This window comes from Ursus americanus, chromosome 25 (genome assembly GCF_024610735.1).
Source record: "Ursus americanus isolate L20-20 chromosome 25, mUrsAme1.1.p, whole genome shotgun sequence".
Lineage (NCBI taxonomy): Eukaryota > Metazoa > Chordata > Mammalia > Carnivora > Ursidae > Ursus > Ursus americanus.
Genome location: NC_142151.1, coordinates 26,176,556 through 26,204,268, shown reverse-complemented (window position 1 = coordinate 26,204,268; position 27,713 = coordinate 26,176,556). Strand labels below are relative to the sequence as shown.

At 42.5% G+C, this 27,713-nt stretch overlaps 1 protein-coding gene across 3 annotated transcripts in view; it reads right to left on the bottom strand.

The window, feature by feature from the left end:
* Positions 1-25,598, bottom strand: part of BMAL2 (basic helix-loop-helix ARNT like 2) — a 113,055-nt gene extending 87,457 nt beyond the window's left edge. For all 3 annotated transcript variants that reach the window (XR_006782313.2, XM_045811888.2, XM_045811889.2), the window contains exon 1: positions 25,350-25,598. Coding sequence is in view for 2 of the 3 variants with exons in the window: in XM_045811888.2 (XP_045667844.1) it covers positions 25,350-25,380 (31 nt within the window). In the remaining variant the exon portion in view is untranslated. The remainder of the gene's footprint in view (positions 1-25,349) is intronic.
* Positions 25,599-27,713: the final 2,115 nt, after the last annotated feature.

The window sequence follows — 27,713 nt, the reverse complement described above, 5'->3', positions numbered from 1 at the left end:
CCCTCTTTTTCCAAGAAAGAAAAAAGAGTTCCACAGTGGATTAAGTTCTTTGCCCTTTTTCTTACAACCAGACATTGACGGGGGAGGGACTGCTGTGTGAGTCCTCTGATTCCCGAACAGGGCTTTCTTTGAGTAAACCCGAATCTGTCTTTTCTATGGGGTGTTGTTAAGCCACCTCTTTACCTTTCATATGTCTGCATTTTTTCTTTTAAATACTTAGGTACTGGCCCTTTTTTGGTTAAGTTTAATCTTCTGTAACAGCATCTTTTTGGGTTCAGATTATATCGAACAAATTGAATGAAGCCTCCTCAAACTATGCCATCTGCAAAAGTGACCGGCATGGCATTGTCAGACCAAATGTCTGGCTGGTGGCAGCTGGAACAAAAAAGCCAAAGAGAGAACACCCAGGAATGTACTCGCTGTGACCAAATACAATGTAGGGCAAGTGAGGGCTCAAGTAAGAGTTACAGTGGAAAACAAAATGTCGACGCTAGGGAAGAGCTCTTGGAGAACCACTCGGAAGCTGAGTGAGTTGGGTTGGGGAAAGCGGTCTGGGAGTACGGCTGTAAACAACGCGCAGTATCAGAGAGCCTCAGGGGTTAAGTTGCTCTGGATGCTTGGATCGCACTGGGCTTCACATCTTAGAATGAACTTGGGGAGTTAGGGGACTGCCTGGGTGGCCCAGTCAGTTAAGCGGCCAGCCCTTGATTTCAGCTCAGGTCATGATCTCAGAATCATAGATCGAGCCCCACATCAGGCTCCACACTGGGCATGGAGCCTGCTTAAGATTCTTTCCTTCACGTTCCTCAATGCTTCAGTGCACTAGCTTTTTCATTCACTGATACACCTAAATGATGCCCTTTCCCAATTTTGTCCCTCCCCTCCATTTCACCACATCACCAACAGCACTCCAGCCTTGGGTTAAGACCTGGCAGAACTCAGGATACACAGAAGGATTGGCTACATTTTAGGTTCCATGAAGGAGCAGTCTTTTGGGCCAACATCCTATTCCCAGCCCCCACGGCAGAATGTCTGCTTCGAACTGGCTTGATGAATATGTACTGTTGGGATGATATGGACACGAGAGGACCGTGGCTGACAAGTTCTGCTTACGAGATGACTGTCCCAACAGGGGAGTAGACTAGCTCTTTCCTAGCATGTCCTTTCTACCTGGTTGTGCTACAAACTAGAGAATACGATTTTTAGTTCATTGTAGGGCTTGGAAGCCATGACCTTCCTTTTTTTTTTTTTTAATGTTTTTTTTATTATATTATGTTAGTCACCATACAGTACATCCCTGGTTTCTGATGCAAAGTTCGATGATTCATTAGTTGCATATAATACCCAGTGCACCATGCAATACGTGCCCTCCTTATTACCCATCACCAGTCTATCCCATTCCCCCACCCCCTCCCCTCTGAAGCTCTCAGTTTGTTTCTCAGAGTCCATAGTCTCTCATGCTTCATTCCCCCTTCTGATTACCCCTCTTTCTTTAGCCCTTTCTTCCCCTACCAATCTTCCTAGTTCTTATGTTCCATAGATGAGAGAAATCATATGATAATTGTCTTTCTCTGGGAAGCCATGAACTTCCTCTCTCTCTCTCTCCCATTCACACCCATACCACTGGTTCGTGTTCCACTCTGAACACTGTGCCCTCATAACCAGATATGGAAGCCTCAGTATACACTGTGCATGAGGTCCAGGGCACCTGCTCATTTTAAGGGTCTTTTTAGTACACACTCCAATGGCAGCAATATAAGCAAATCCATATTCTACCTCATATATGCTCTGGAATATATATGCCTTTGCACTGAGCAAGCCTGGGAAATCCCTGGCCCCTCCTTACTAGTAGAAGGGATGTGCCACATAGGAAACCAGATCCACCCTGGCTCATTTTAAGCCATGAGGAATATGGCCTACTCACTTGCCTGTGTGATATTCAATGCCAAAGACGTCATTCCTATAGAATATAATAGTTCCTAAATGTAGTCATTTGTTCACACATTTTTTAAAGATTTTTTATTTGAGAGAGAGAAAGAGAGAGAAGAGGGGGAGGAGTAGAGGGAGAGGGAGAGAGAATCTCAAGTAGGCTCCACACCAAGCCCAGAGCCCGATGCAGGGCTCGATCTCAGAACCCTGAGATCATGACCAGAGCTGTTTAACTGAGCCACCCACGTACCCCCACATATTGTTTCTTATTGATGGAGTGGGGAAGTGAAAGATTTTCCCAGGTAAATTTTTATTTATTATTTAACTATATTTAAGTATTGCCTGTTATATTTCTGTTTTGATCTAGAAAAAAAAAAAAACACTTTTTATCTTAAAGATAAAAACTACTATAAAATTTTTGGAGAACTTCCTAAAAAGATATCTGGTTTTCTTAATTTACAATACAAGATTAAGAGGAGGCAAAAGGAACAAAAGAAATCATCTTGTCCAAGTCACTCACCTGACAGCTGAGGAAAGTGACTCAGAGTGTACAATTCTTTGCCCAGCCGTGTTTCACACTGCGGGTTATATGAAAGAAAAAGCAGAACGTAAAGACAATAGCCTCTTATGAGGAAAGAGTTCTCATGCATGTCCGCTCTCAATTGCTACAGAAATTTAAAGAAAACTTAGAATGAGTTTCGCTGCCACTAGAGAAGGCAGTCCTCTGTCCCACGAGCTTTTAGCAAGCAGGTGGGGCTTTCTGGAGAAGGGAGTTGTAGTATTGATGGATACATCGAGGAAAGCTATGAAATAGAGTGTCTGGATTTCGGTGAAGACATTTTTTCAGAGATGGAGAATAGTGAGCTACTTTAAGCCTCCATTACAGCCTTGAGGGAAAAAAATGAAGATGGAGAAATGTTGGGAGGAATATCGGCTAGGAAGCCAACCACTGCAGTGAAGCAGAATGATCAGGAAAATGACAAAACCCAGGATTAAGTCACTTTTGTAGGTGAGACCACAGCCACCACCACTGTCACCCCCCATACACGTTGCCACCAGCACAACAAATGGAATGATCTTTTACCGAATCCTTACACTCAAGGCACCATATCCTGTATCCACCTTATCTTACGCAGTGCTCGCAACAACCCTACAGTGGTGGTTCAGCACGTGAGGAAAGAGGCTCAGAGAAGTGAAGTAACTTGCTGTGATGGTCTTTTTGCTGTGTCAACTTGGCTAAGCACAGCCCTCAGCTACTCAAACACTAAGTGTTACCAGGAAGGTATTTAGTAGATGTGACTAAAGTCCAAAGGCCATAATCAGTTGACCTTAATAAGGGAGATTATTCTAGATCATCTGGGTGGGTCTGATTTAATCAGTTGAAAGGCCTTTAAAACAGAGCTGAGGCTTCTCTGGAGACAAAGACACTTCACCTATGGACAGTTGCTTTAGCCCATGTCTGAGAGCTCCAGGCTGCCTTTCCTCACAGCCTGGCCTGTGGATTCCAGTCTTGCCCAGCCTGCCCCCACAGTTACATAAGCCAATTCCTTGCAGTAAACCTCTTACTATACACATCTCCTGCTGGTTCTGTTCCTCTGGTTGAACCCAAGCTGATACATACACATGGCGAAGATCACACAATAATTGCGTAAAAGAGTTCAGATCCTTTCAAAGCAAAAGTAGGTCACTATTTCACATTCCCTCCCAACAGAAGTTCAGTTTTGGACATCAGCACTTCAGAGAAATGGCAACACATCCAGATTTCTAGCAGGCACTGAAAGAGAGGTTAAAAGGTTAAAGCTCTGACCCTATGATCCAGCCATTGCACTACTGGGTATTTACCCCAAAGATACAGACGTAGTGAAGAGAAGGGCCATATGCACCCCAATGTTCATAGCAGCAATGTCCACAATAGCTAAATCGTGGAAGGAGCCGAGATGCCCTTCAACAGATGACTGGATTAAGAAGTTGTGGTCCATATATACAATGGAATATTACTCAGCTATCAGAAAGAACGAGTTCTCAACATTTGCTACAACATGGACAGCACTGGAGGAGATAATGCTAAGTGAAATAAGTCAAGCAGAGAAAGACAACTATCATATGATTTCTCTCATCTATGGAACATAAGAACTAGGATGATCGGTAGGGGAAGAAAGGGATAAAGAAAGGGGGGGTAATCAGAAGGGGGAATGAAACATGAGAGACTATGGACTATGAGAAACAAACTGACGGCTACAGAGGGGAGGGGGGTGGGGGAATGGGATAGGCTGGTGATGGGTAGTAAGGAGGGCACGTATTGCATGGTGCACTGGGTGTTATACACAACTAATGAATCATCGAGCCTTACATCGGAAACCGGGGATGTACTGTATGGTGACTAACATAATATAATAAAAAATCATTTAAAAAAAAAAAAAAAGGTTAAAGCTCTGGACACCAGACCATGCTAAGTTCTCGAAATGGGGCCAAGGGGTAGGAGAAACACCCATGATGACTATGAGGAAATCGGAGTCATGGAAAACCACTCAGTTGTGATGCAGAATATAATCAGAGTGATAGAAGCACTGAAGAATGCTTCCCTGTGACCATTCCAGAAAAGGCCAACATTTCATAGGCATTGTAACCTAATGCAGGTATAGGCAAAAGCAAGAAACAGAGGTTCATTAGAATTTCAGTTCCACGTCGAAACAGGAAAGTCCCCTAACTTGTTCCAGACCAGACTGACCCTCATGCATAAAAAGAATACAGGGTTTAGCATTTTGAACGCCAGCGTGTTTTTCCAAAAAGCACAAAAACATACTTGGATTTGGATGGTCTACACCCACATTATTGGGACACATGGGAAAACAGAATTCTTGTAGTTTATAAGTACAGAAAACACGGTGCGTGCTATTGTCATGACTAATATTACTCAGGCATGATCGGATAAGCCAGATGCCACACGAACCTATAAAAGACGCCACGGTTGCAGTTTCAGGAAGATGGCAGAGTAGCAGGACCCTGAGCTCACCTCCTCCCACAGACACACCAAGGCAACAACCACATGTAATGCAACTCACCTTGAAAACAACCTGCAGACAGCATTTCAAATCCCCCACAGCTAAAGGCACAGAGAGAAGGCCACATCAAGAAGGACTGGAGGGGAAAAGATGCAGTAGGGAATGAAACCCCTGGTGTGGCAGAGACCCACAAGCAGGAGGGACATCACAGGCACAGAGGTCCTCCCAAGGTAGTGAGAGGATCGAGCCCCACATTGACCATTCCCAGCCCTGAGGACCTGCCCCAGCAACACAAACCGTCGGGACATCTGGCTTTGAAAACCGGCAACGCCTAACTACAGGAGAGAGGGAGGGCTACAGGAAACTGAGACTCCTCTCTTAGTAGCGCTCAGTCCAAGACCCAACACAGAAACAGCACTTTGAAAAGTGCCCGGGTTATACATGAAGGAGACTTACTGACTAGAATTAGGGCATGCACCAGAGGGGGAGGGATCTGTAGGAACGTTTTCTGGGAATGGAAGTACTGGTGGGTACCATTTCTCTTGCCCTCCTTCAGCCTAACTGGCCAGAAGCTTGTGGGAGCCAGCTCTGATGCTTTCCATTACCATACTAGCACCACTTGCCTTGCTCCACCGCCCCACCACCCCAGGAGACACTCCTGCAAAGGGGCTCCTGCCTCCTGACACCAGATAGACAGCCTCGGTCAGGTCTGGCACCCCTCCATGAGACCCTTGCTAGGGAGATGGAAGCCAGCCCCACCCACAGCCTGCCTGTAGCAGTCACAGCCCAGGCACAATAGGAGGGCACATACGGCCCACACAGGGGACACTTCTGGAGCACCTAATGCTTATGACCAGAGAGGACTGCACTGCTGGGTGTCACAGATGCCTTTTACACAAGGTCACTACTTTCAAGACCAGAAGATGTTAGCAGACCTACCTAATACATAGCAACAAACACAGAGTCAGAAAAAATAAGAAGACAGAGGAATACGGTCCTGATGAAAGACTAAGATAAATCTTCAGGAAAAAGAACTAAACAAAGTGGAGATAAGCAGTCTACCTAATAAAGAGTTCAAAGTAATAGTCAAAAAGATGCTCACCAGATGAGAGGAGTGGGTGGACTCAGTGAGAACTTTAAGAAATTGATAAAAAATATAAAAAAGAACCAGTCAGAGCTGAAAAATACAATAACCGAGATGAAAAATACACTAGAGGGAACCAGCAGCAGACTAGAGGATGCAGAAGAACAGATCAGCACTCTGGAAGACAAGGTAAAGGAAAGCACCCAAGCTGAACAGAGAAATAAATAAAGAGATTGATAAATAGATAAATACATACATACATAAGAACTTAAAGTAGAAGACAGGTTGAGGGATCCCCAAGACAACATTAAGTGCACTAATATTTGCATTACAGGAGGCCCAGAAGGAGAACAGACTGAGAAAGGGGAAGAAAATAGACTTGAAGAAAAAATAGTTGAAAACTTGGGGCACCTGGGTGGCTCAGTCGGTTAAGTGTCTGCCTTCGGCTCAGGTCATAGTCCCGGGATCAAGCCCCTCCTCTGGCTCCCTGCTCAGCGGGGAGTCTACCTCTCCCCCTCAGTCTCCTCTCCCTCTCCATCTGCCTCTCCCCAGTTCATGCTCCCTCTCATTCTCTGTCAAATAAATAAAATCTTTAAAAAGAAAAAAAAGAAAAAAGGAAAAAGGAAAAAGAAAACTCCCCTAACCTGGACAAGGAAAAAGATATCCAGCTTCAGGAAGCACAGAGAACCCCCAACAAAATGAACCCAAGGAGGGCCAGACCAAGCCACATAATTATTAAAATGTGAAAGATTAAATATAAAGAGGGACACCTGGGTGGCTCAGTTGGTTAAGCATCTGCCTTCAGCTCATGATCCCAGGGTCCTAGGATGGAGTCCCACATTAGACTCCCTGCTCGGCAGGGAGCCTGCTTCCCCCTCTCCCTCTGCCCCTCCCCTGCTTGTGTGTGCTCACACACACACACACTCTCTCTCTCTCACTCAGATAAATAAAATCTTAAAAAAAAAAATTAAAGATAAAGAGAGAATCTTAAAAGCAGCAAGAGAAAAGCAAATAGTTAAGTACAAGGGAAACTCCATAAAGCTCTGAGCTGATTTTTCAGCAGAAACTTTTTTTTACAGGCTAAAAAATAGTGGCATGATATATTCAAAGTGCTAAAAGGAAAAAAAAACAACACCTTTCAACCAAGGATACTGTACCTGGCAAGGTTATTCAGAAGTGAAGGAGAGCTAAAGAGTTTCCCAGACAAATAAAAGTTAAAGGAGTTCATCGCCACTAAACTAGCCTTACAAGAAATGTTTAAGGGACTTCTCCAAGGCAGAAAGAAAGAAAAAAAAAAAAAAAAAGAACACAACTAGAAGAAATTTATAAAAGGAAAAAATTTCACTCATAACAGCAAACATATAGCAAGGGTAGTAGATCGATTACTTACAAAGCTAGTATGAAGGTTAAGACAGAAGTAGTGGAACTAGAGTTCCGGTTCAACACGGCAATGCAGGAAGACTCTGACCTCACCAAACGACGCCTATTAACAGAACAAGTCCTCCTGAAGAAGAACTGGGGGCTGACTGAACAGCTACTGACCTACCAGGGGCAGAGAGAACAGCAAGAGAACAAGAGACGGAGAGTAACAGGGAACCCCTATGCCCAGCACTGCAAACGTCCCCAGGCAGGGAGAGGACTGAGCGACTGGGAACAGATCCCTCTGTCCTTGGGCACACAAAAAAAGCCACGGCTTACAAGAGCAACTAGCACGTAAGAGCAACGCCACTAGAAACCTGCCAACAGCGGAGGAGCTGTGGAACACTCTGCAGATCAGAGAGCCTGGAGAAGGGCACAGTTTCTGTTCCCATCCCACCTTAAAAACCTAGCCTGGAGCAGCATCCAGATACCAAAATCGGTGAGTCTGGTCATCTTAGCGAGCTTGCAACTTTAGCGAGCCTAGAGTCCGCAAGCCTACACCAGCCCCAGTCACACTGGGGCACAGAAAGAGAAGCCAGTTTAAAAGGGCTGAGGAGCTGTGGGAACACTCTGCCCCCTCTCCCTTACAAGCTTAAACCAGAGCAGGATCCGGACATGATAAGGCGTAGGCTCGGACGCCATAATTAGTGGGTCACAATGCCGTAACTGGTGGGTCAGGTCATCACGGAAAGCTTGTGACCTCAGGAAGCCAAGGATCTGCAAGCCCACCCCAGCCCACTGGTACTGGAACATAGAAAAAAAGCAGCAGTTTAAAAGGGCTGAAGATTCTCTCCCCTCCACCCTAAAAGCACAGACCAAGGCAGGGTCTGGATGCCATAGGGGCAGATCCAGGTGCCATAACTGGTGGGTCCGGTTATCCCAGGGAGCTTGTGACCTCAGCAAGCCCAGGACCTTCAAGCACACATCAGCTCCAGTTGCGCTGAGGCACAAGAGAAAACAAAACCAGTTTAAAAGTGCCAAGGAACTATAGAAACATTTTCTCCCCCTCCACCTGAAAAGCCCACACTGAGCAGGGTCCAACTCAGGGTGAGTTTGCAACATCAGGGAGCCCACGATCCACAAGCCCACAGCAGCTGCCCTGTGGTGCTGGGGCACAGAACAAGCCTGGTTTTGTGTTTCTTTTGTTTGCTTTTCTTTTGCATTTTTAAATTTTTATTTATTTTTTTTACTTTTTAAATTTTCTCTTGCTTTTATTCGTGGTCAGTTTTGTTCTTTAATTTCTTTTTTTCCTTTTCTTCCTCTTTTTTCTCTACACCTATTTTCTTTTTCTTTTTTGTTTTATATTTTTCTTTATTATTTTTTTCTCTATTCTTTCTGTAAAAAGCAATGGTTTAAAGGAGTAAGTAGCTCCAGATTTCAGGTTATACTACAAAAACAGCAATCAAAAGAGTAAGGTACTGGCACAAAATCAGACACATAGATCAATAGGACAGAACAGAGACCCCGGAAGTAAACCCATGATTATATGGTCAATTAATCTTCGACAAAGGAGAAAAGAATATGCAATAGGAAAAAGTCACTTCAACAAATGGTGCTGCAAAAGCTGGACAGCTACATACTAAAGAATGAAACCGAAAACAAGAAAAAATTCAAATGAACAATCTAACCTTATACTTAAAGGGACTAGAAAGAAAGAATAAACCAAGCCCAAGATGAGTAGAAGAAAGGAAATAAGGATCAGAGCAAAAAAAATGAGGTAGAGACAAAAAAAAGAAAGAAAGAAAGAAGAAAAAAGATCACTGAAACCAAGAGCTGGTTCTTTGAAAAGATAAACAAAAGAGACAAATGCTTAGCTGGGCTCATCAAGAAAAAAAGAGGACTCAAATAAATAAAATCAGAAACAAGAAAGGAGACACCACAGAAATACAAAGGATTATAAGAGAATATGTAAAATTACATGTCAACAAACTGGACAACCTACAAGAAATAGATAAATTCCTAGAAACATACAATCTTCCAAAACTGAACTAGGAAGAAACAGGAAATCTATACAGACCTATTACAAGTAATGAAATTAAATTGGTAACCACAACTACCAAAAAAATAAAAGTCTAGGACCAGATGGCTTGACAGGTGAATTCTACCAGACATTTAAAGAAGAGTTACCTATCCTCTTCAAACCATTCCAAGAAAGAAAAGAGGAAGGAAAGCTTCCAAATATATTCTGCAAGGTCAGCATTACCTGATACCAAAGCCAGACAAAGACATCAGAGAAAAGAAAACTACAGGCTAATATCTCTGATGAACATAGTTGCAAAAATTCTCTACAAAATATTAGCAAACCACATTTAACAATACATTAAAAAAATCATTCACCACCAAAAAAATCATTCACCTGATTTATTGTCAGGATGCAAGAATGGTTTAATATTCACAAAATCAACATTATACACCACAACAATAAAATAAAGGATAAAAGTCATATTATCTCAATAGATTCAGAAAAAGCATTTGACAAGATTCAACACCCATCGATGATAAAAACTCTAAACAAAATGGGATTAGAGGGAACATACTCAACATTAAAAAGGCCATAAATGACAAACCCACAGCTAACATCATACTCAATGGTGAAAAACAGAGAGGTTTCCCCTAAAGTCAGGAACAAGACAAGGATGTCCACTCTCACCACTTTTACTTAGCATAGTACTGAAAGTCCTAGTCACAGCAATTGGACAAGAAAAGGAAATAAGAAGCATCTATATTGGTAAGGAAGAAGTAAACGGTCAGTATTTGCAGACAGCATGACACTATACAAAGAAAATCCTAAAGACTGCACCAAAATACTACAGGAAGTAATAAATCCAGTAATGTTGCGGGATACAAAGTTAATACCTAGAAATTGATAGCATTTTTATACGGTAACAACAAAGTTACAGAAGGAGAAATTTAAAAAACAACACCATTTACAATTACACCAAAAAAGAATAAAATACCTAGGAATAAACTTAACCAAGGAGGAGAAAGCCCTGTCTTCAAATAACTATGAAACATGGATGAAAGAAACACAGGTGAAGTTAACACAAACAGATGGAGAGATATTCCATGCTCATGGATTGAAAGAATTAATACTGTCAAAATGTCCACATTACCCAAAGAAATCTACGGATTCAATTCAATCTCTTTCCAAATGCCAACAGCGTTTTTCACAAAACTAGGACAAATAATACTAAAATTTACATGGAAACACAAAAGACCCCGAATAGCCAAATCAATCCTGAGAAAGAATAATGAAGCTGGATATATTACAATTCTAGATTTCAAAATATACTAAAAGGTGCAGTAATCAAAACAGCATGGTACTAACACAAAAACAGATGCATAGATCAATAGAACAGAACAGAGATACCAAATATAAACTGACATGTATATGGTCAATCTAGGACGAAGGAGGCAAGAATACACAATTGGGAAAAGAGAGTCTTTTCAATAAGTGGGGCTGGGAAAACTGGACAGCTACATGTAAAAAAAAAAAAAAAAACTGGACCACTTACTAACACCATAGGAAAGAATAAACTCAAAAGGTATTAAAGACCTGAACATGAAACCTGAAACCATGAAAATCCTAGAAGAGAACACAGGCAGTAATTTCTCTGACATCAGCCATAGAAACATTTTTCTACACATCGCCTCAGGCAAAGGAAGCAAAAGCAAAAACAAACTATCGGGCCTACATCACAATAAAAAGCTTCTTCACAGCAAAAAATAAACAAAACTAAAAGACAACCTATTGAATGGGAGAAGGTATTTGCAAGTGACATATCTAATGAGAGTTAATATCCAAAATACACAGAGAACTTACATCACTGAGCACCAAAAACCCACAATCCAATTAAACATAGAGAACTTACATCACTGAACACCAAAAACCCAAAATCCAATTAAAAAATGGGCAGAGGACTGGAACAGACATTTTTCCAAAGAAGATATACAGATGGCCAACAGACACATGAAAAGTTACTCAATATTACTAATCAACAGGGAAATGCAAATCAAAACCATCATGAAGTATCACCTCACACCTGTCAGAATGGCAAAAATAAAAAATACAAGAAATAATAAGTGTTGGCAAGGATGTGGAGAAAAAGGAGCCCTCATGCATTGCTGGTGGGAAAGCAAACTGGTGCAGCCACTGTGGAAAACAGTATGGAAGTTCCTCCAAAAATTAAAAATATAAATACCATATGACCCAATAATTCTACTGGGTATTTTACGTAGGGAACATGAAAACTCTAACTCAAAAAGATATCTGCACCCCTATGTTTATTGCAGCATTATTGACAATAACCAAGACATGCAAGCAACCTAAGTATGCACCAATAGATGAATGGATAAGGGAAATGTAGTGTATTTCTACAGTGGAATGTATACCTACAGTGGAATACCACACAGCCATAAAAAAAGGACAGATCATGCCACTGGAGACAACATGGATTGACTTAGAAGGTATAATGCTAAGCGAAATAAGTCATAGTGAGAAAGACAAATACCATAAGATTCCACTCAAAAATGAACAAACAAATAGCAGAATCAGAAATACAAATACAGAGAATGAACGGATGGTTCCCAGAAGGGGGTGGGGGGTTGGGCAAAATGGGTGAAGGAGAGAGGGAGATACAGGCTTCCAGATACGGAATGAGTAAGTCACAGAAATAAAAAGCAGAGCATAAAGAATACAGTCAATTATATTGTAACAGTAATGTAATGGGATGGATGGTAGCTATACGAGCCCCACATGTGGTGTAAAGTTTACTTAAAATTTAAAAAAAAATTTAATAGAAAAAAAAATTAAGGGGTGCCTGGGTGGTTCAGTCATTAAGCGTCTGCCTTCGGCTCAGGGCGTGATCAGAGTCCTGGGATCGAGCCCCACATCAGGCTCCTCCACTGGGAGCCTGCTTCTTCCTCTCCCACTCGCCCCGCCTGTGTTCCCTCTCTCGCTGGCTGTCTCTCTCTCCCTGTCAAATAAAGAAATAAAATCTTAAAAAAAAAAAAAAAAGAAAGAAAGAAAAAAGAAATGTAGTGTTTTTAGAATGTGTTCAAACTTAGGTGACCAATTTCTTACAGACTACTATATACATAGGATGTCACAGAGGAACCTCATGGCAACCACAAACCGTAATCCTATAATAGAGACACAAAAAATTAATGGAAAAATAAAACAGCATAACACTAAAGTCATCAAGTCACAAGTGAAGAGAGCAAGAAAAGAAGAAAGGAACAGAGAAGAACTACAAAAACAACCAAGAAACAATTAACAAAATGGTAACAAGTACAAATCTCTCAATAACTACTTTTAATGGAAATGGAATAAATTCTCCAATCAAAAGACACAGGGTGAATGAATGGGGAGAAAAAAGATGCTACTTACAAAAGACTCATTTCAGATTTAAGACACATAAAGACTGAAAATGAAGGGATGGAAAAAAATGTTTCATGCAATTAGAAACAGGGAGGGAAAGCCAGGATAGCAATACTTATATCAGACAAAATAGACTTAAAACCAAAGACTGTAACAAGAGACCAAAAAGATGCATTACACAATGATAAAGGCATCACTCCAACAAGAGGGTAGAACAATTGTAAATATCTATGTACCCAACATAGGAGCACCTAAACATATAAAGTAATTATCAACAGACATAAAGGGAAAAACTAACAATAATACTTCACAGTAGAGGGCTTTATCACTCCACTTACATCAATAGAGAAATCATCCAGGCAGGGATGGAAAACAATAAGGAAACAGTGGCTGTGAACAACACATTAGATCAGATGGGCTTAACAGATACATACAGAACATCCCATCCAAAAAAAGCAGAATACACTTTTTTTCCCCACGTACACAAGGAATATTCTCCAGGACAGATCACACATTACGCCACAAAACAGGGATTAACAAATTTAAGAAAACTGAAATCATAATCAACACCTTTTCTTACTACAACAGTGTGAAACTAGAAATCAATTACAAGAAAACAAAACTATAAAAAACACATACATGTGAAGGCTAAACATGTTACTTAACAACCAATGGGTCAATGAAGAAATCAAAAAGAAAATTTAAAAAATACATGGAGACAAATGAAAATGGAAACAAAATGATTCAAAATCTTTGGGATGCAGCAAAAGCAGTTCTAAGAGAGAAGTTCAGAGCAATACAGGCTTACCTCAAGAAACAAAAAACTCAAACAATCTAACCTTTCCCTTATAGGAACTAGAAAAAAGACAAAGCCTGAAATAGAAGGAAGGGAACAATAAAGATCAGAGCAGAAAATAAGAAATAAGGGGGGAAAAACCCAAAACAATAAAAAAGATCAATGAAACCAAGAGTTGGTTCTTTGAAAATTGATAACCATTTAGCCAGACTCATCAAGAAAAAAAGGGCTCAAATAAATAAAATCATAAAAGAAAGAGGAGAGGTAACAACTGATACCACAGAAATACAAACAATTATAAGAGACTACTATGAAAACTTAGATGCCAACAAATCAGACAACCTAAAAGAAATGAATAAATTCCTAGAAACATACAATCTTGTAAAACTTTATCAGGAAGAAAGAGAAAAGATGAACAGATTGATTACTAGTAATGAAATGGAATCACTAATCAAAAAAACCCCAAGACACAAAAGTCCAGGATCCACTTTCTTCACAGGTGAATTCTACCAAATTCTACTAAAAAAGAGAGGGGCACCTGGATGGCTCAGCTCGTTAAGCCTCCAACTGTTGGTTTTGGCTCAGGTCATGATCTCAGGGTCGTGAGATCAAGCCCTGCATTGGTCTCTGTACTCAGTCAGCTCAGAGTCTTCTTGAGATTCTCTCCCTTTCCCTCTCCCTCTCCCTCTCCCCCTACCCCTCCCCCTGCTCATGCTCTACCTCTCTCTAAAATAAAATAAATAAATAAAATCTTTAAAAAATAAAAAAGTTAATGCCTGTCTCAAACTATTCTAAAAAATTAAAGAGGAAAGAATGCTTCCAAATTTATTCTACAAAGCCAGCAGTACCTTGATACCAATACTAGAAAGAGACACTGTAAAGAAAAGTACAGACCAATATCTCTGATGAATATAGATGCAAAAATTCTCAATATTAGCAAACTAAATTTAAGAATACATTAAAAGGATCATTTGCCATGATCAAGTGGGATTTATTCCAGGGATGCAAGGATGGTTTAACGTCTACAAATCAATCAACATGAGATATACCACATTAAAAATTAAGAATAAAAACTATATGATTATCTCAATAGATAGATATCTCAATAGAAAAATCATTTGATAAAATCCAACACAATTCATGAGAAAAAAACTCTCAAAAAAGTGGTTATAGAGGGACCGTACCTCAATATAATAAAGTCCTCATATGGCAAACCCACAGTTAACATCATACTTAATGGTGAAAAGCTAAAAGCTTTTCCTCTAAGATCAGGAACAATATAAGGATGTCCACTCTTATCACTTTTATTCAACACAATAATGGAAGTCCTAGCCACAGCAATCAAAGAAAAGGAATAAAAAGCATCCAAGTTGGTAAGGAAGAAATAAACTGTCATTATTTGCAGACGACATGATTCTACATATAGGAAACCCTAAAGACTCCACCAAAAAACTATTAGAACTAATGAAGTCAGTAGTGTTTCAGGATACAAAATTAATATACAGAAATCTGGTGCATTTTTATACCCTAATAACAAACTAGCAGAAAGAGAAATTAAGAGAACAATCACATTTATCACTTCATCTAAATAAATAAATAAGTAAATAAGTAAATAAATAAATAAATAACCTAGGAATAAATTTAACCAAGGATGTGGAAGACCTATACTTTGAAAACCTATAAAACACTGGTGAAAGAAACTAAAGATGACACAAATAAATAGGAAGATATACTATGCTCATGGATTGGAAGAACTATTGCTGTTAGAATGTCTATACTCCCCAAGGCAATCTACAGATTCAGTGCAATTCCTATGAAAATAGCAACAGCATTTTTCATAGAACTAGACCAAATAATGCTAAAATCTGTGTAGAACCACAAAAGACCCTGAATAGCCAAAGGAATCTTTAGAAAGAAAAACAAAACAAAAGCATGGTACCGGCACAAAAACAGACACACACATCAAAGGAACAGACTAGAGAGCACAGAAATAAGCCCAGGCTTATATGGTCAATTAATCTATGGCAAAGGAAGTAAAAATATACAATGAAAAAAAAACCCAGTCTTTTTAATAAACAGTGCTGAGTAAACTGGACAGCTACATGCAAAAGAATGAAACTGGACCACTTTCATATGCCATACAGAAAAATAAACTCAAAATAGATTAAACACCTAAATGTGAGGCCTGAAACCGTAAGACTCACAGGGGGAAAAAAAGGCCGTAAACTTTTGGATGTCAGCCTTAACAACATTTTTCTGGATTTGTCTCCCCATGGAAGGGAAACAAGAGCAAAAACAAACTATCAGTACTACATCAGACTAAAAAGCTTTTACACGGGGGGGAAAAAAAGGCAACAAAAGGAAAGACAGCCTCCTGAACAAAAGAACGTATTTGCCAATGATATATCCAGCGAGGGGTTAATACCCCAAATTTATGAAGAACTTATACAACTCAACACCAACAAAACAAATAATCCGATTTTAAAAATGGGCAGAGGACCCGAACAGACATTTTTCCAAAGACATACAGACGGCTAACACACACGAAAAGACGTTCACTAATCCTGAGGGAAGTGCAAACTAAAACCATAATGAAATATCACCTTCACGCCAGTCAGAATGGCTTGTATCAAAAAAAAACAAGAAACAACGAGCATTGGTGAGGATATGGAGAAAAGGGAACCTTCGTGCGCTGCGTGTGGACTTGTGAATTCGGCACAGCCACTAGGGAGAACTGTATGGAGGTTCCTCAAAAATAAAAATACCGTACGATCCATTAATTCCACTTCTGGGTATTTACCCAGGAAATGAAAACACTACAGTTGACCCTTGAACAACACAGTGGTTAGCGGCTTGACCACCTGCACAGTCAAAAAGCCACATATAATTTTGACTTCACAATAACAACTACTAACAACGTACTGTGGACCGGAAGGCTTACCACTAATACACATAGTTGATTAACACAGATTTTGTATGTTCTATGTATTATATACTGCATTCTTATAATAAAGTCAGTTGGAGAAAAAGTGTTAAGAAAATCATGAGAAAATACATTTACAGTTCTGTACTGTATTTATTAAAAAGAGAAAAAATCTGTGTATGGGCACCTGGGTGGCTCAGTTGGTTGAGCATCTGCCTTTGGCTCAAGTCATGATCCCAGGGTTCTGGGATCCAGCCCGGCATTGGGCTCCCTGCTCAGCGGGGGGCCTGCTTCTCTCTCTCCCTCCCCCTCCTCCACTTGTGCTCTCTTTCTCAAATAAATATCTTTTTAAAAAAAAAATCTGTGTGTAAGTGGACCATCACATTCAAATCTGCGTTGTCAAGTGTCAACTGTAATTTGAAAGTATACATGCATCACAATATTTATTGCAGCATTATTTATAATAGCCAAGATATGGGGGCAGCCTAAGTGTCCATCAATGGATGAATGAATAAAAACGACCTATATGTACATAATGGAATTATTATTCAACCAGAAAAAAGAATGGAATCTTGCCATTCACAACAACATGGAAGGACCTAGAAAGTATTAGGCTAAGTGAAATAAGTTAGAGAAAGACCAATACTATATGATTTCACTCACCTGGAGAATCTAGAAAATAAAACAAATGAACAACAAAACAGACTCATAAACACAGAGAACAAACTGGTGGTTGCCAGAAGGGAGGGGTGAGGGGGGAACCCGTGAAATATATGAAAGGGATGAAGAGGTACAAGCTTCCAGTTAGAAAATACATAAGTCACGGGGATGAGAAGAACAGCATAGGGGAAACAGTCGATGATACTACAATAACTATATGAGAGGTCCACGCACCACCACGAGCATTTGTAATGTATATAATCGTCACCTGATTCACTGTGTTGTATCCCTGAAACTTGCAACATATTGTAGGTCAACTGTGCTTCATTTAAAATTTTTTTAAATAAATAAATGTGGATGATAATTTAAAAAAAAAAAAAGGGGGGCGCCTGGGTGGCACAGCGGTTAAGCGGCTGCCTTCGGCTCAGGGCGTGATCCCTGCGTTATGGGATCGAGCCCCACATCAGGCTCGTCCGCTGGGAGCCTGCTTCTTCCTCTCCCACTCCCTCTGCTTGTGTTCCCTCTCTCACTGGCTGTCTCTATCTCTGTCAAATAAATAAATAAAATCTTTAAAAAAATAAAAAATAAAAAATAAAAATAATAAAAAAAAAAAAAGATACAATGGTTCCTGACAACCAAAGCATTAACAAATGAGACACCTTCAGTTTAGCTTTGAGAAAAATATTCATCAGACTTCACGAAAATATTTGTGGCGACTGTTCTAGAAGACAGACCCTTTCAAAGTGGGGGAGGGGGGAGCATGGACACCACAACAGGCAAACTGTTCAAGTTCTACAAACTGAAACACGATGTGGGTTTTACAAGTAACAAAACCCAAAGCGACATTTGTGACGTTAATACTATCTAGGCCTCACACGTCATAGTTACAATGAGGATCAGAATCTAAAGCTGCTTCTGGGCTCTTCCTAGACAAAGAGCTAATAAACAGTTATTTTTAAACCTCTTGATAAATAATTTGTCCTCGATGCCTTCTACGATTTGAAGTGTGAATTTGAATGCCCCCTCCCCTCACCAAGTCCAGGCTGCTTGGTTGTGAGGTAACTAGGATTATTGTTGAAAGAAACTGATGAGCCAAAAGGGCTAGTTGAACTCAGGCCAAAAACTAAAGAAAAGGAGAATTGTCCTAAGAAGCCACTAGCAGCAGGATGCATGGAAAATTGGGTTTGGTCTTTTTTTTCTAGGTCATTGTGGTTGTCCAGATAAATCTTACAGAAGGGATGGCCTACTAAAAGCAATATTGTTGGTCTCCCTGGCAGTGCAAACACAGCCTATCTGGGCTACCTCCTAACTCAGGACATCCAATCCTCCACCCAGGGAACGGGTAAGAAATACATGCACAGCTGGAAATGGTGCTCGATATTTTCTTTAGATCTTGGACAAGTATTAATCTTCACAACCATGTCTTCATTTAATTATCAATGTCTACTTGATAAAGTGTTCAATTTCAATTCTATCTACTGTATATTGATGTAGGTTTTAAAATCTGGATTTCTGTAAAACAGTCCCCAACATCCCAGCTCAACAATGGTCTATTTTTTTCTATATTCTCCTCTCCTAAGGAAAAAAGGTGAAGACGTACTTTAATGTATATAGAGCTTCTGCTTTTTTTAATATAGTTTTTTAAGATTTTACTTATTTATTCATGAGAGAGAGAGAGAGGGAGAGGCAGAGGAAGAAGCAGGCTCCCCACCGAGCAGAGAGCCCGATGGGGGTCTTGATCCCAGAACCCCAGGATCACGACCTGAGCCGAAGGCAGACGCCCAACCGACTGAGCCCCGCAGGCGCCCTTAGAGCTTCTGCTTTTAAGTAACTTCTAAACCCAAGAAGGTCTGCACTGTATGCGAATTGAAAAAAGAACATCTTCTGAGGTTATCACACATTAGCGGCATGTTCAGATGCGCGGGGACTAGATTCCTTTTGGTTCACAAACCTTCGCTAAGTGTTGATGTTGGAAGTCAAGGCTGACTTCAAAGCTCGGCCCCACGGGGCTGCACGGGGAGCGTCTGAGAGCGCGCCTGGAGCAACGTCCCTGCCAAGGGCATCTCTGCGATGGGGACAGTGGAACAACATAGGGAAGGTCATTAAAGGCCAGACATCTGCTTCCCAACAGGCTGTAATGGGAATAAAGGAAACCGTACTTTCTGATGCTTTTCAGATGAATGTGAAATGGATCTAAAGACAGAAGCAGCTTTTTCAGGGAAGAAAAGACAAAAGAGAGAAAGAAGTGGCCCAGAAGGATTTGGAGTAAAGGCTAAGACTTAATAGTTAATCACATGTCAGGAAATGGGACCTTTTTTTTTTTTTTTCCCCTGATCAGAAATATGCCACAATTCGTCTTTCAAGGTGACATAGAAGTTCTGTTGCTGACCGGGGGCCAAAAAGAAGATGCGTGGATCTTTCCTTTTGGAGAGCAGGCAAATCACTGCCTGTATACCCTGGGCTTTCTGGGTCAACTATCTGTGCTGCACCACAGACGGGGAAGGGGAAACCCCCCCCCCCTAACACTAACTGTGCAACTTCAATGGTCAATTCCTTTTCCACTTTTCCTATCCAAAGCCAAAAAAACACTACCACCAGTTCTTCCAAGCACATCACTAAGGACTTTCCATATCCATGCCTATGCTCTGTCCTCAAACACCCTCTTCTTCTCTGCCTCCCCAAGAGTTATCTACCCATTGGTACTACAGTTGGCACCTTCTCTGAAAGTGAGTCCCTCCCTGGTGAACTAGATATAATTTCTCCCAACTCTGGGTGGGGAGGCTCACTCCTACCAGTTAGTCTGTAGATCTTACTAGGTTCTATCTTGTCTTACACATATTTTGACTGCTTTCTGCCTATTTATAAGCTCTTGAATCTTTTTCTGGCTTTATTTCTCCATCTGTTTGCTTACTACAGTAGTATGTATTTATTGGATAGTTTATGAATGAACCAGCCCTGTCCACACCTTAGACTAATCATTTAAAATCAACAAACCTTCATTAGGCATTTAATAGGTACAAGGAGTTGGAGATTATAAAGATGAGTAAGAATCAACCTTGATCTCCTAGGATAAGAATGCAGCAAAGAAATCTACCTAAATAACTTGTGGCAAGCAGGCCAAGTGTTTTAATAGGCGCTCGCGTGCATGCACGCGCGCGGGCACACACACGCGAAAATAGAAGGGAAGAAGCATTTCCAGGGGGAGACGTTCTGGGAAGGCTTCATGAAACAAAGGGGAAAAAAATCATCTGTTGTACGTCAGATTTCACTAAACAGTTTGTAATCATCTCACTTAATTCCCACAGGCATTTTTTTACTCCCATTTTATACACAAAGAAACTGGGGCTCAGAGCAGTTAAATCATTTGGCCAAGGTCACACAGCTAGTAAATAATGAAACTGGCGATCACATTCCCCATGGCCTGGTTCCAAAGCTCATGCTCATTTCCCTCTACACCAGATCTCCTCCTCCACAGGCAAGTAAAAACACAGTGACACCTGAGCTCAAGACTTCGTGAGACTTCAAGACTACGTGAGACGTCTACATGCCTGTCTGGAGGGAGGGCAGGAGCATTCCAGGAGCAGCCAATAGCCTGAGCAGCGCCTGCGGGTAGCAACATTTAAAATACCTGGGGAAAGGCAGATTCCCTCACATAACAGACTACAGGACACATAAGGGAAACAAAATAGCTTTTGGAAGAGAAAGCCAGTGGATGATTCTCCACTTCCCTGGGATATATCTGGAACATATGGTAAAGTGTATTTCTTATCTACTTAAAAAAATAAATAAGTAAAACATTTTCTTTATAAGTAAAACATTTGAATGCATTGGAAATCACTGTTTTATGGCAATAATCTTGACCTGCAGTAATAAATATCCTGTAATGCAAACCATGTTGACTGCAAGAGTGATTCTCTCCATATCTCCTTTTCCTCCAGCTTTTGTTTTTATCTCTCTGTAAAGACACTTAGAGATTTAAACCATAAGATTAAAGACTAGAGAAACAAAATACCAATAATGTACTTGGATAAATGACAAATTTCCTATCATGCCAAACAACATGTAAGTATTTTCAAATAAGAGTTTTAATTTTATGTAACTGGACTGATAAATATTTTAAGAAGTGAAAAAAAATTAGGAGGGGAGAGGGAGAGAGAGAATCTCCAGCAGGCTCCACACCCAGTGAGGAGTCCAAGCAGGGCTGGATTTCAGGACCCTGAGATCATGACCTGAACCGAAATCAAGAGTCAGACGCTTAACTGACTAAGCCACCCAGGTGGCCCATAAAATATTTTAAATTTAAAAATTGGGGGTGGGTAAGATAGTATAGCCTAAAGTGATAGAATTTAAATAGTATGTGTGAGGGACCAGTAAATGTGACTTCACGCGAGTAAGAAAAGAAAACGGGGGAGCGGGGGTACACAGCTAAGCGCTTCGTAAATTATCAGTAAATATCCAGAAATACGACAAGTTACTGCAGAGAATATCTTCCACCTGTAGTCTCAGCACCAATAAGAGTTTAAATTGTAGGTTTTTCTAAGTTCTCACAGCCTCCTGCCACTGGGAAGGAGGGAGGCACTGGGTGAGGCAGGCGGGGTACAGAAGGGCTGGGATTTGGGGGTGGGGGGAGCCACTCCAGGGAGCAGACCTGCAGAAACCAGGACAGGAAATCACGGCCTCCCAGAGCAGGCAGATGTCTCAGGTACACTGGTCTCCTGCAGGGCACCTGGTCACTGAGTCCCCGATAATGCTGATGACCGGTACTGATGCTGACTCATGACCCAGATCCCAGGCCTCTGCGTTAACCAGCTGTCACGGTGGAAAACTGGAGGTCTTCAACAAAATGGGACAACTGAAATCAGGGCTACTAGAATGAGATGCTATTACCTGATTCATGATTTCCTGAATATTATGTAAAGGGAGAGATTTTGAAAGGACGCACTGATCAATGTTCGCAGTGCAGAAAGAGATCACGCTTTTTAGAACTAGGGAGTCTTGCCACAAGGAAAAAAGTAAAGTGAAATGATGGTGTTTACTAGACTAATATTTTGGCTTTCCCTATATATTTTATTTTATTTATTTAAGTTTGAAAGAGAAAGAGAATCTCAAGCAGACTCCCCGCTGAGCATGGAGCCCTATGTGGAGCTCAGTCTCAGGCCCCTGAGATCGTGACCTGAGCCAAAATCAAGAGTCAGAAGCTTAACCAACCGCGTCACCCAGGTGCCCCTCCCTACATATTTATACATTAAATTACTTTTCCTTTTTTCCTGAAGTCAAACTTTGATGGGCTGGCAGCTCCTACCTCCCCTCCCTTCTCCCACCTCCATCCTGACTCTTTTCCCTTCCCCCCCATTCTTCTCCCCCCACCAGCTCCTTGCCTTGCACCTCTCATTTTCCTTCCCCTCCCCTCTAACCCCTTCTTCATCTCCCCATCTCTTTCCCTCACTTCCCACTTTCCTTCCACCTTGCTCCTTTACTCTCTCCCTTCTTCTCTTTCTCCTCCCCATTCTCTCTTTTCCTCTCACTCCCCTTCTTCCCCCTCCCCCCTTCCCAAACATGTGAGAGCAGTTTTAGTCCACCCTGGTTTAGGTTGAGTAATGCATCTCAGACTGAGACTTTGCCTAAGGATCCAGGCCAGGAGCAGTAGCTTATGCAAAGTTGACTGGCACATGACTTTTTATTTCTGAGTCACAAAAATGAGTTTAAGCCACTGTAATTGCAGAACTACACCTCAGAAAGAGTGGTCTGATAACCTCGCAGGTGAAAACATGCACGATAAGGAAAGGGAAGGTGAGAAAGCAGCCCCACAAATGTCAAGACCCTAACCATCTCTGGCAGTCAGTCTTGAAAATGCGTTGCTCCTGCAAGATTGCCCTCTCCCTGACTCCAAAGATTCTGGAATCATTTATCAGGAGGACGCCCGGTCACTTTGCAGTTTGCTCAATCTTGGTGTTTACCATAAGCCTGTCAAAAAATTGAGCAGGCAATGATGTGAGGCACCAGCTGATTTTTGGTGGCCATCCTCACAACCAGCCCTGCAGTTGTTTTCAGCTGTGTAAGGGCCGCGGGGTGGGGCGGGGGCCGTTCGTCCCCACCGCACTTGTAGATTTGTATTTTTTTACCAGGGTCTTAATGTCAAACTGCCTAAGGGATTTTGTGTAAGGAAAACATGGCCACGGATTCTGATATGGAAACCTGTTTTGCTGTGTTTTTCCCTCCAGGGATAGAGGAACTTCCAACCTTATTGTTTTCCACCCTCTTCGTCTAAAGACGGTGTGTGAAGGAAGGTGCGCGAATTGCTCCTTAGCGCCACCTAGTGAGACGGGAAAGGAGGGAAAGCAGCATGGCCAGTAGCCACAGATTTTTAACTTCAGTTTTGTCTCTCTCTGGCTGTGTAACTGTGGGCCAGCCTGTTATCTCATCTGCAAACTAGGGATAACACCACCTACATCACAGGGCTGCTACGACAGTAGGGAAGGTATCCCTTATGAAATGCTTGGTAGGTAATAGGACCTCAAGAAATGCTGGCGCTCCCAGCCCCCACTGAAACTTTGCTACTCTTCCCTAAGAAGAACTAATGTTTATCATTCCCAACTGCACAGTTTATTGCTGTTTAGCTGAATGCCAAATATTTGTTTGAAAGCTTGTAAGTCCATAAGTCTTATGTGGTGAAAGCCTCTCTGAATGAGTAGATGCATTTTCATGTTTCTCTTTTTTTCAGTAGAGTCCAAATATTCTTCCAATTTGGCCAATTTTGACTTGTGTGGGATAACATTTAATTAACCAGACAAGACTCATTAATTTCACAAAGCAAATGGGAGCTGCAAATTGATAACTGTATTAAACTCATGTTTATGGAGCATTTTCTATTTCTCAAGTACCGGTCTAAGCACTTTATATGTGCTTAAATGCACTTATATCTCGTTTAATCTAACAATCCTTTAAGACAAATACTATAATTATGTCCATTTTACAGACGAAGAAACTAAGGCTAAGGATAAATAACTTTACCCCGGCGACGTGTCTGAGCTTAACACACCACACATATTGCCTTCTCTTTGCAAAACAGTGCTTCCTCACAACTTTATATCACCCAGAAAAACTGCACATATTCAAATGATAGAATGTTGGAAATCTCATAATCCAAATTCCCATAACTGTATTGGATTTTCAAAAGCACCTCTTCTCATTGCTGGATTTCAGAGAAGAATCAAAACTCATCATCATATTCCAAAAGGCAAGTGCGGATTTAATCACTGGCTTCCCTGAAATTCGGCCAATCTTCCTTTACTCATTTTTTTTTCTTGCCTCCCTTTTGACTTAACAGATATTTTATAACTGTCCCATAATTGCGACTAGTCCCATAGAAGAGACCACAGGATATTGCCAGTATATACTACAGGGAGGAACAAGACATAGCAACGCTTCCAACTCAGGTCACAAAAACTCCACTGAAATAGAAAACAAACATTCCACTGATGGGTTTCCTGAAGCAGTAACGGTAAAAAACGAGAGCCGCCTCTCGCTCACGGAGGGCTGTTGCGGCGCAATCTGCGGTTTTCGAGTGAGAGGTGCAGGGCACCTGCCGCCACGCGCTCTCCTGCCCGCCTGCCGGCCCCACGACCGGGCAGTTTTGGAAACAGGTTATGCAGAATTGAGTATTTCCAGTGCGGAGGCTACCGGCTCGCAGAACGCGAGTTCCATGGCTGATGACAACTGCTTCATACAAAAGAGGAAAGCTAAGAAGTCCACGCCACAGTCCCCGCAGACGACGAAGTGGAATCCCAGTGGTCGGCGGAGGGACGCTGCTCGCCCTTATCAGGTGGCTGGTCCCTCGCCAGGTCACCTGCGCCAAAAGCTCCGGCCGAGGCCAAGAAATGAGGCTGCGGGCAACGCGAAAGCCGGCGGCGAGCCCGAGCACTCCCCACCTCCCTCTCCCCGGGAGGACGCGCGGGGCGCCGCGCAGCACCTGTGCCCCCAAGCGACGACCTTGGTCCGGGAGCCAATCGGAGGTGATGCCCGAGGGGAGGAGAACCGTCCGCAAACTGTGCCCGCCTGGCGTCTCCGCGCGGGCCGCTCGCCCCCAGCCCGACCCGGGATGCTCCCGCGCGTGCGGCGCCGCTCCCCCACCTGGAGCCGCGCGCCCGCAGTCTCACCTCTGGCCGCAGCCTCCTCTTCCGCCGCCATCGCAAGAGCCACCCGGCCGGCTCCGCAGCCCCGGGGCTGGCGGCATGGAGAGCTCCGGGCCCGCCCTGCGCCGGTCTGGGCGGCGGCCCCGGAGCGGGGACGCTGGCGCCCAGGGGAGCTGCGCCGCGTGTCGCGGCGGCCACCACCGCGGCCCCTGGGCGCGCAGCCGGGCCGCCCGGGACTGCAGAGCCAGGGGCCTGGGACTGGCGTGCGGCGGGGCTCCTAGCCCGAGAAAGGGACCCGGCGCGGGGCGGAGTCACGGCGGCACCGCCCCCGACCCCTGCGGCTGGAGGCATGGCGCTGAAAGGCTGGCGAGGCGGCACCTTGAGGCTTTCTGGAAACCGGCTTTTAAACACAGGTTTCCACGATCACTTTAAGATTCGTTGTGTGAGTGTTCCGAGGGTTGGAGTTGTTTCCCTTGGGGGAAAAGGTAAAGCATGAATGGAGGTCTTTGCAAGGTGGGGGTGGGGGGGAGGGGGGAGCTAGAAGAAAAACTTCACTGGTACACAGAAGGGAGAGGGAAGGAAGGGCTTCGCTGCAGAGACGGTGCGAAGTGACAGAGACGGGGTCACTGAGAAAGCTGCTTTGGCTCCTGCAAAGGTTGGGTAAATGCAGAAGCAAGATCCACTGGGGATCATTTGACAGCCCTCCATCCCGTGCGGAATAAGCTGCTTCTCTTCCCGGCCGCTGGTCCCTCGACCGGTTCCTCGGTTACAATTTGTCTAGTAGAGGAAGGTAGTGGAGGAAAGGAACAACAGAGAAAACACTAAAGCTTTGCATCAACTAGCCTAAATTTATTAGTTTTCTTACCACCATTCTTCATTAATGCGTCTTAACTAGCTGCATATGTGTTCTGAGGGCTACTTGGGGCCAAACCTGGGCAAGGGGATTTGAACAGCGTTCCCGGGCAGAAGTAGGCATGACCAGAGGAGACTGCTGCCCTCTGATGTGGGGACAGGAATTTCACCCGCTGGAGGTAAAAGGAGGTGCTAAGAACTGGCTGCCCTCAGTAATGCACAACAAGCCACTTCCCTCAGCAAAACCATTCTTGAAACATCTAAACCCCAGCTTTGACTTGGATCTCTATCTGAAATCCCCCAACACCAACTTCCACCGGCAGCTCAAAAATAAAAATTCTACAGAGAGCCTGACAAATAGTCTTAAATCCAGCGTAGGGTTCCCCGAATATGTCCAAACCTGGCTTTCCAGATAAATGTGCACTGTTTGGGATGGTTCATCAAGTGTGGAGGCACTCTAAGACCTGGGCACGTGTTAAGTGTCACCTTCCTGGTGAAGCAGCACCCTGGTTAAAATGTACGGTGCAGACTATGTATATATGTATATAGGCTCCGAGATGAGCATTCGGGCCAGGATCACTCAGTAGATGGGAGAAGCCAGTCTGAAAAAGCCAGATCTTAGGAGTTCACACCGTGGTATCCAGTAAGCTTGCCAGTGAATCACTGCAGTCCTCATTTCTTAGAAATGATGATTCACTTCCACTCAAGCCTGAAAGCCAAAGAAAAGGAATCCAGAACCTAAATCTGATAGGCGGAAGTAATGCTCAAGGAGAAGAGGCCACAGTGTTCTCTGGGGGCAAGCCACTCTCATAGCTTAACATGCATTCCCCCTTAATGTTCAAGTTTAAATCCTACTTGCTACTTTTTCTTTATGCTCTGGAGCTTTCCTTTCTAGGACTTTTTTTTTTTTTTTAAGAGTAATTATATTATGCCTCATAGGACAAAACAGAGATAGAAAACCAGTATCTTGAGAGATGGATAGGAAGGTAATCTCTCATTTACAGACAGTGATTTTCTAATATTTTCTCCTTGGGCAAAATGTAACAGAAGTGATTTGAAACATAACTTGCAGAACACATGTTCTGTTTCCTTCTGATCAATGCCCTTTTCTCACCAAAAGCCTATGGACAGTGTTGCTCTTCAGGAATTATTGCTAATCCCAGAGTGACCTTAGTTTGCTAATTTTGCTTCACTGCCAAGTACTCAGGCAAGAACAGTACTGGAATTAGTATCCACCGCCTCAGAACTATACATTCTATACTTGTCAACCTCCTGCTGGGATTGTATCAATGTAATTTGGTTTGAGGGTTCCGTAAGACCACTTAGATATTTTAGCTGGTCCGGGGCAAATAATAATAATAACGATAATAATCCACCTGCTTCAGAGTACAGTTACCCTGGAGATACTATTTCCAATGATGCACAAATATAAAAAACTACCCATTAATGAGCTCCTAAGTGATGAGAAAATAACTAAATTATTGCTATTTAAAACTACCTTTTCTTTCCTGCCACTGTCCCTTCACCCCCACCCCC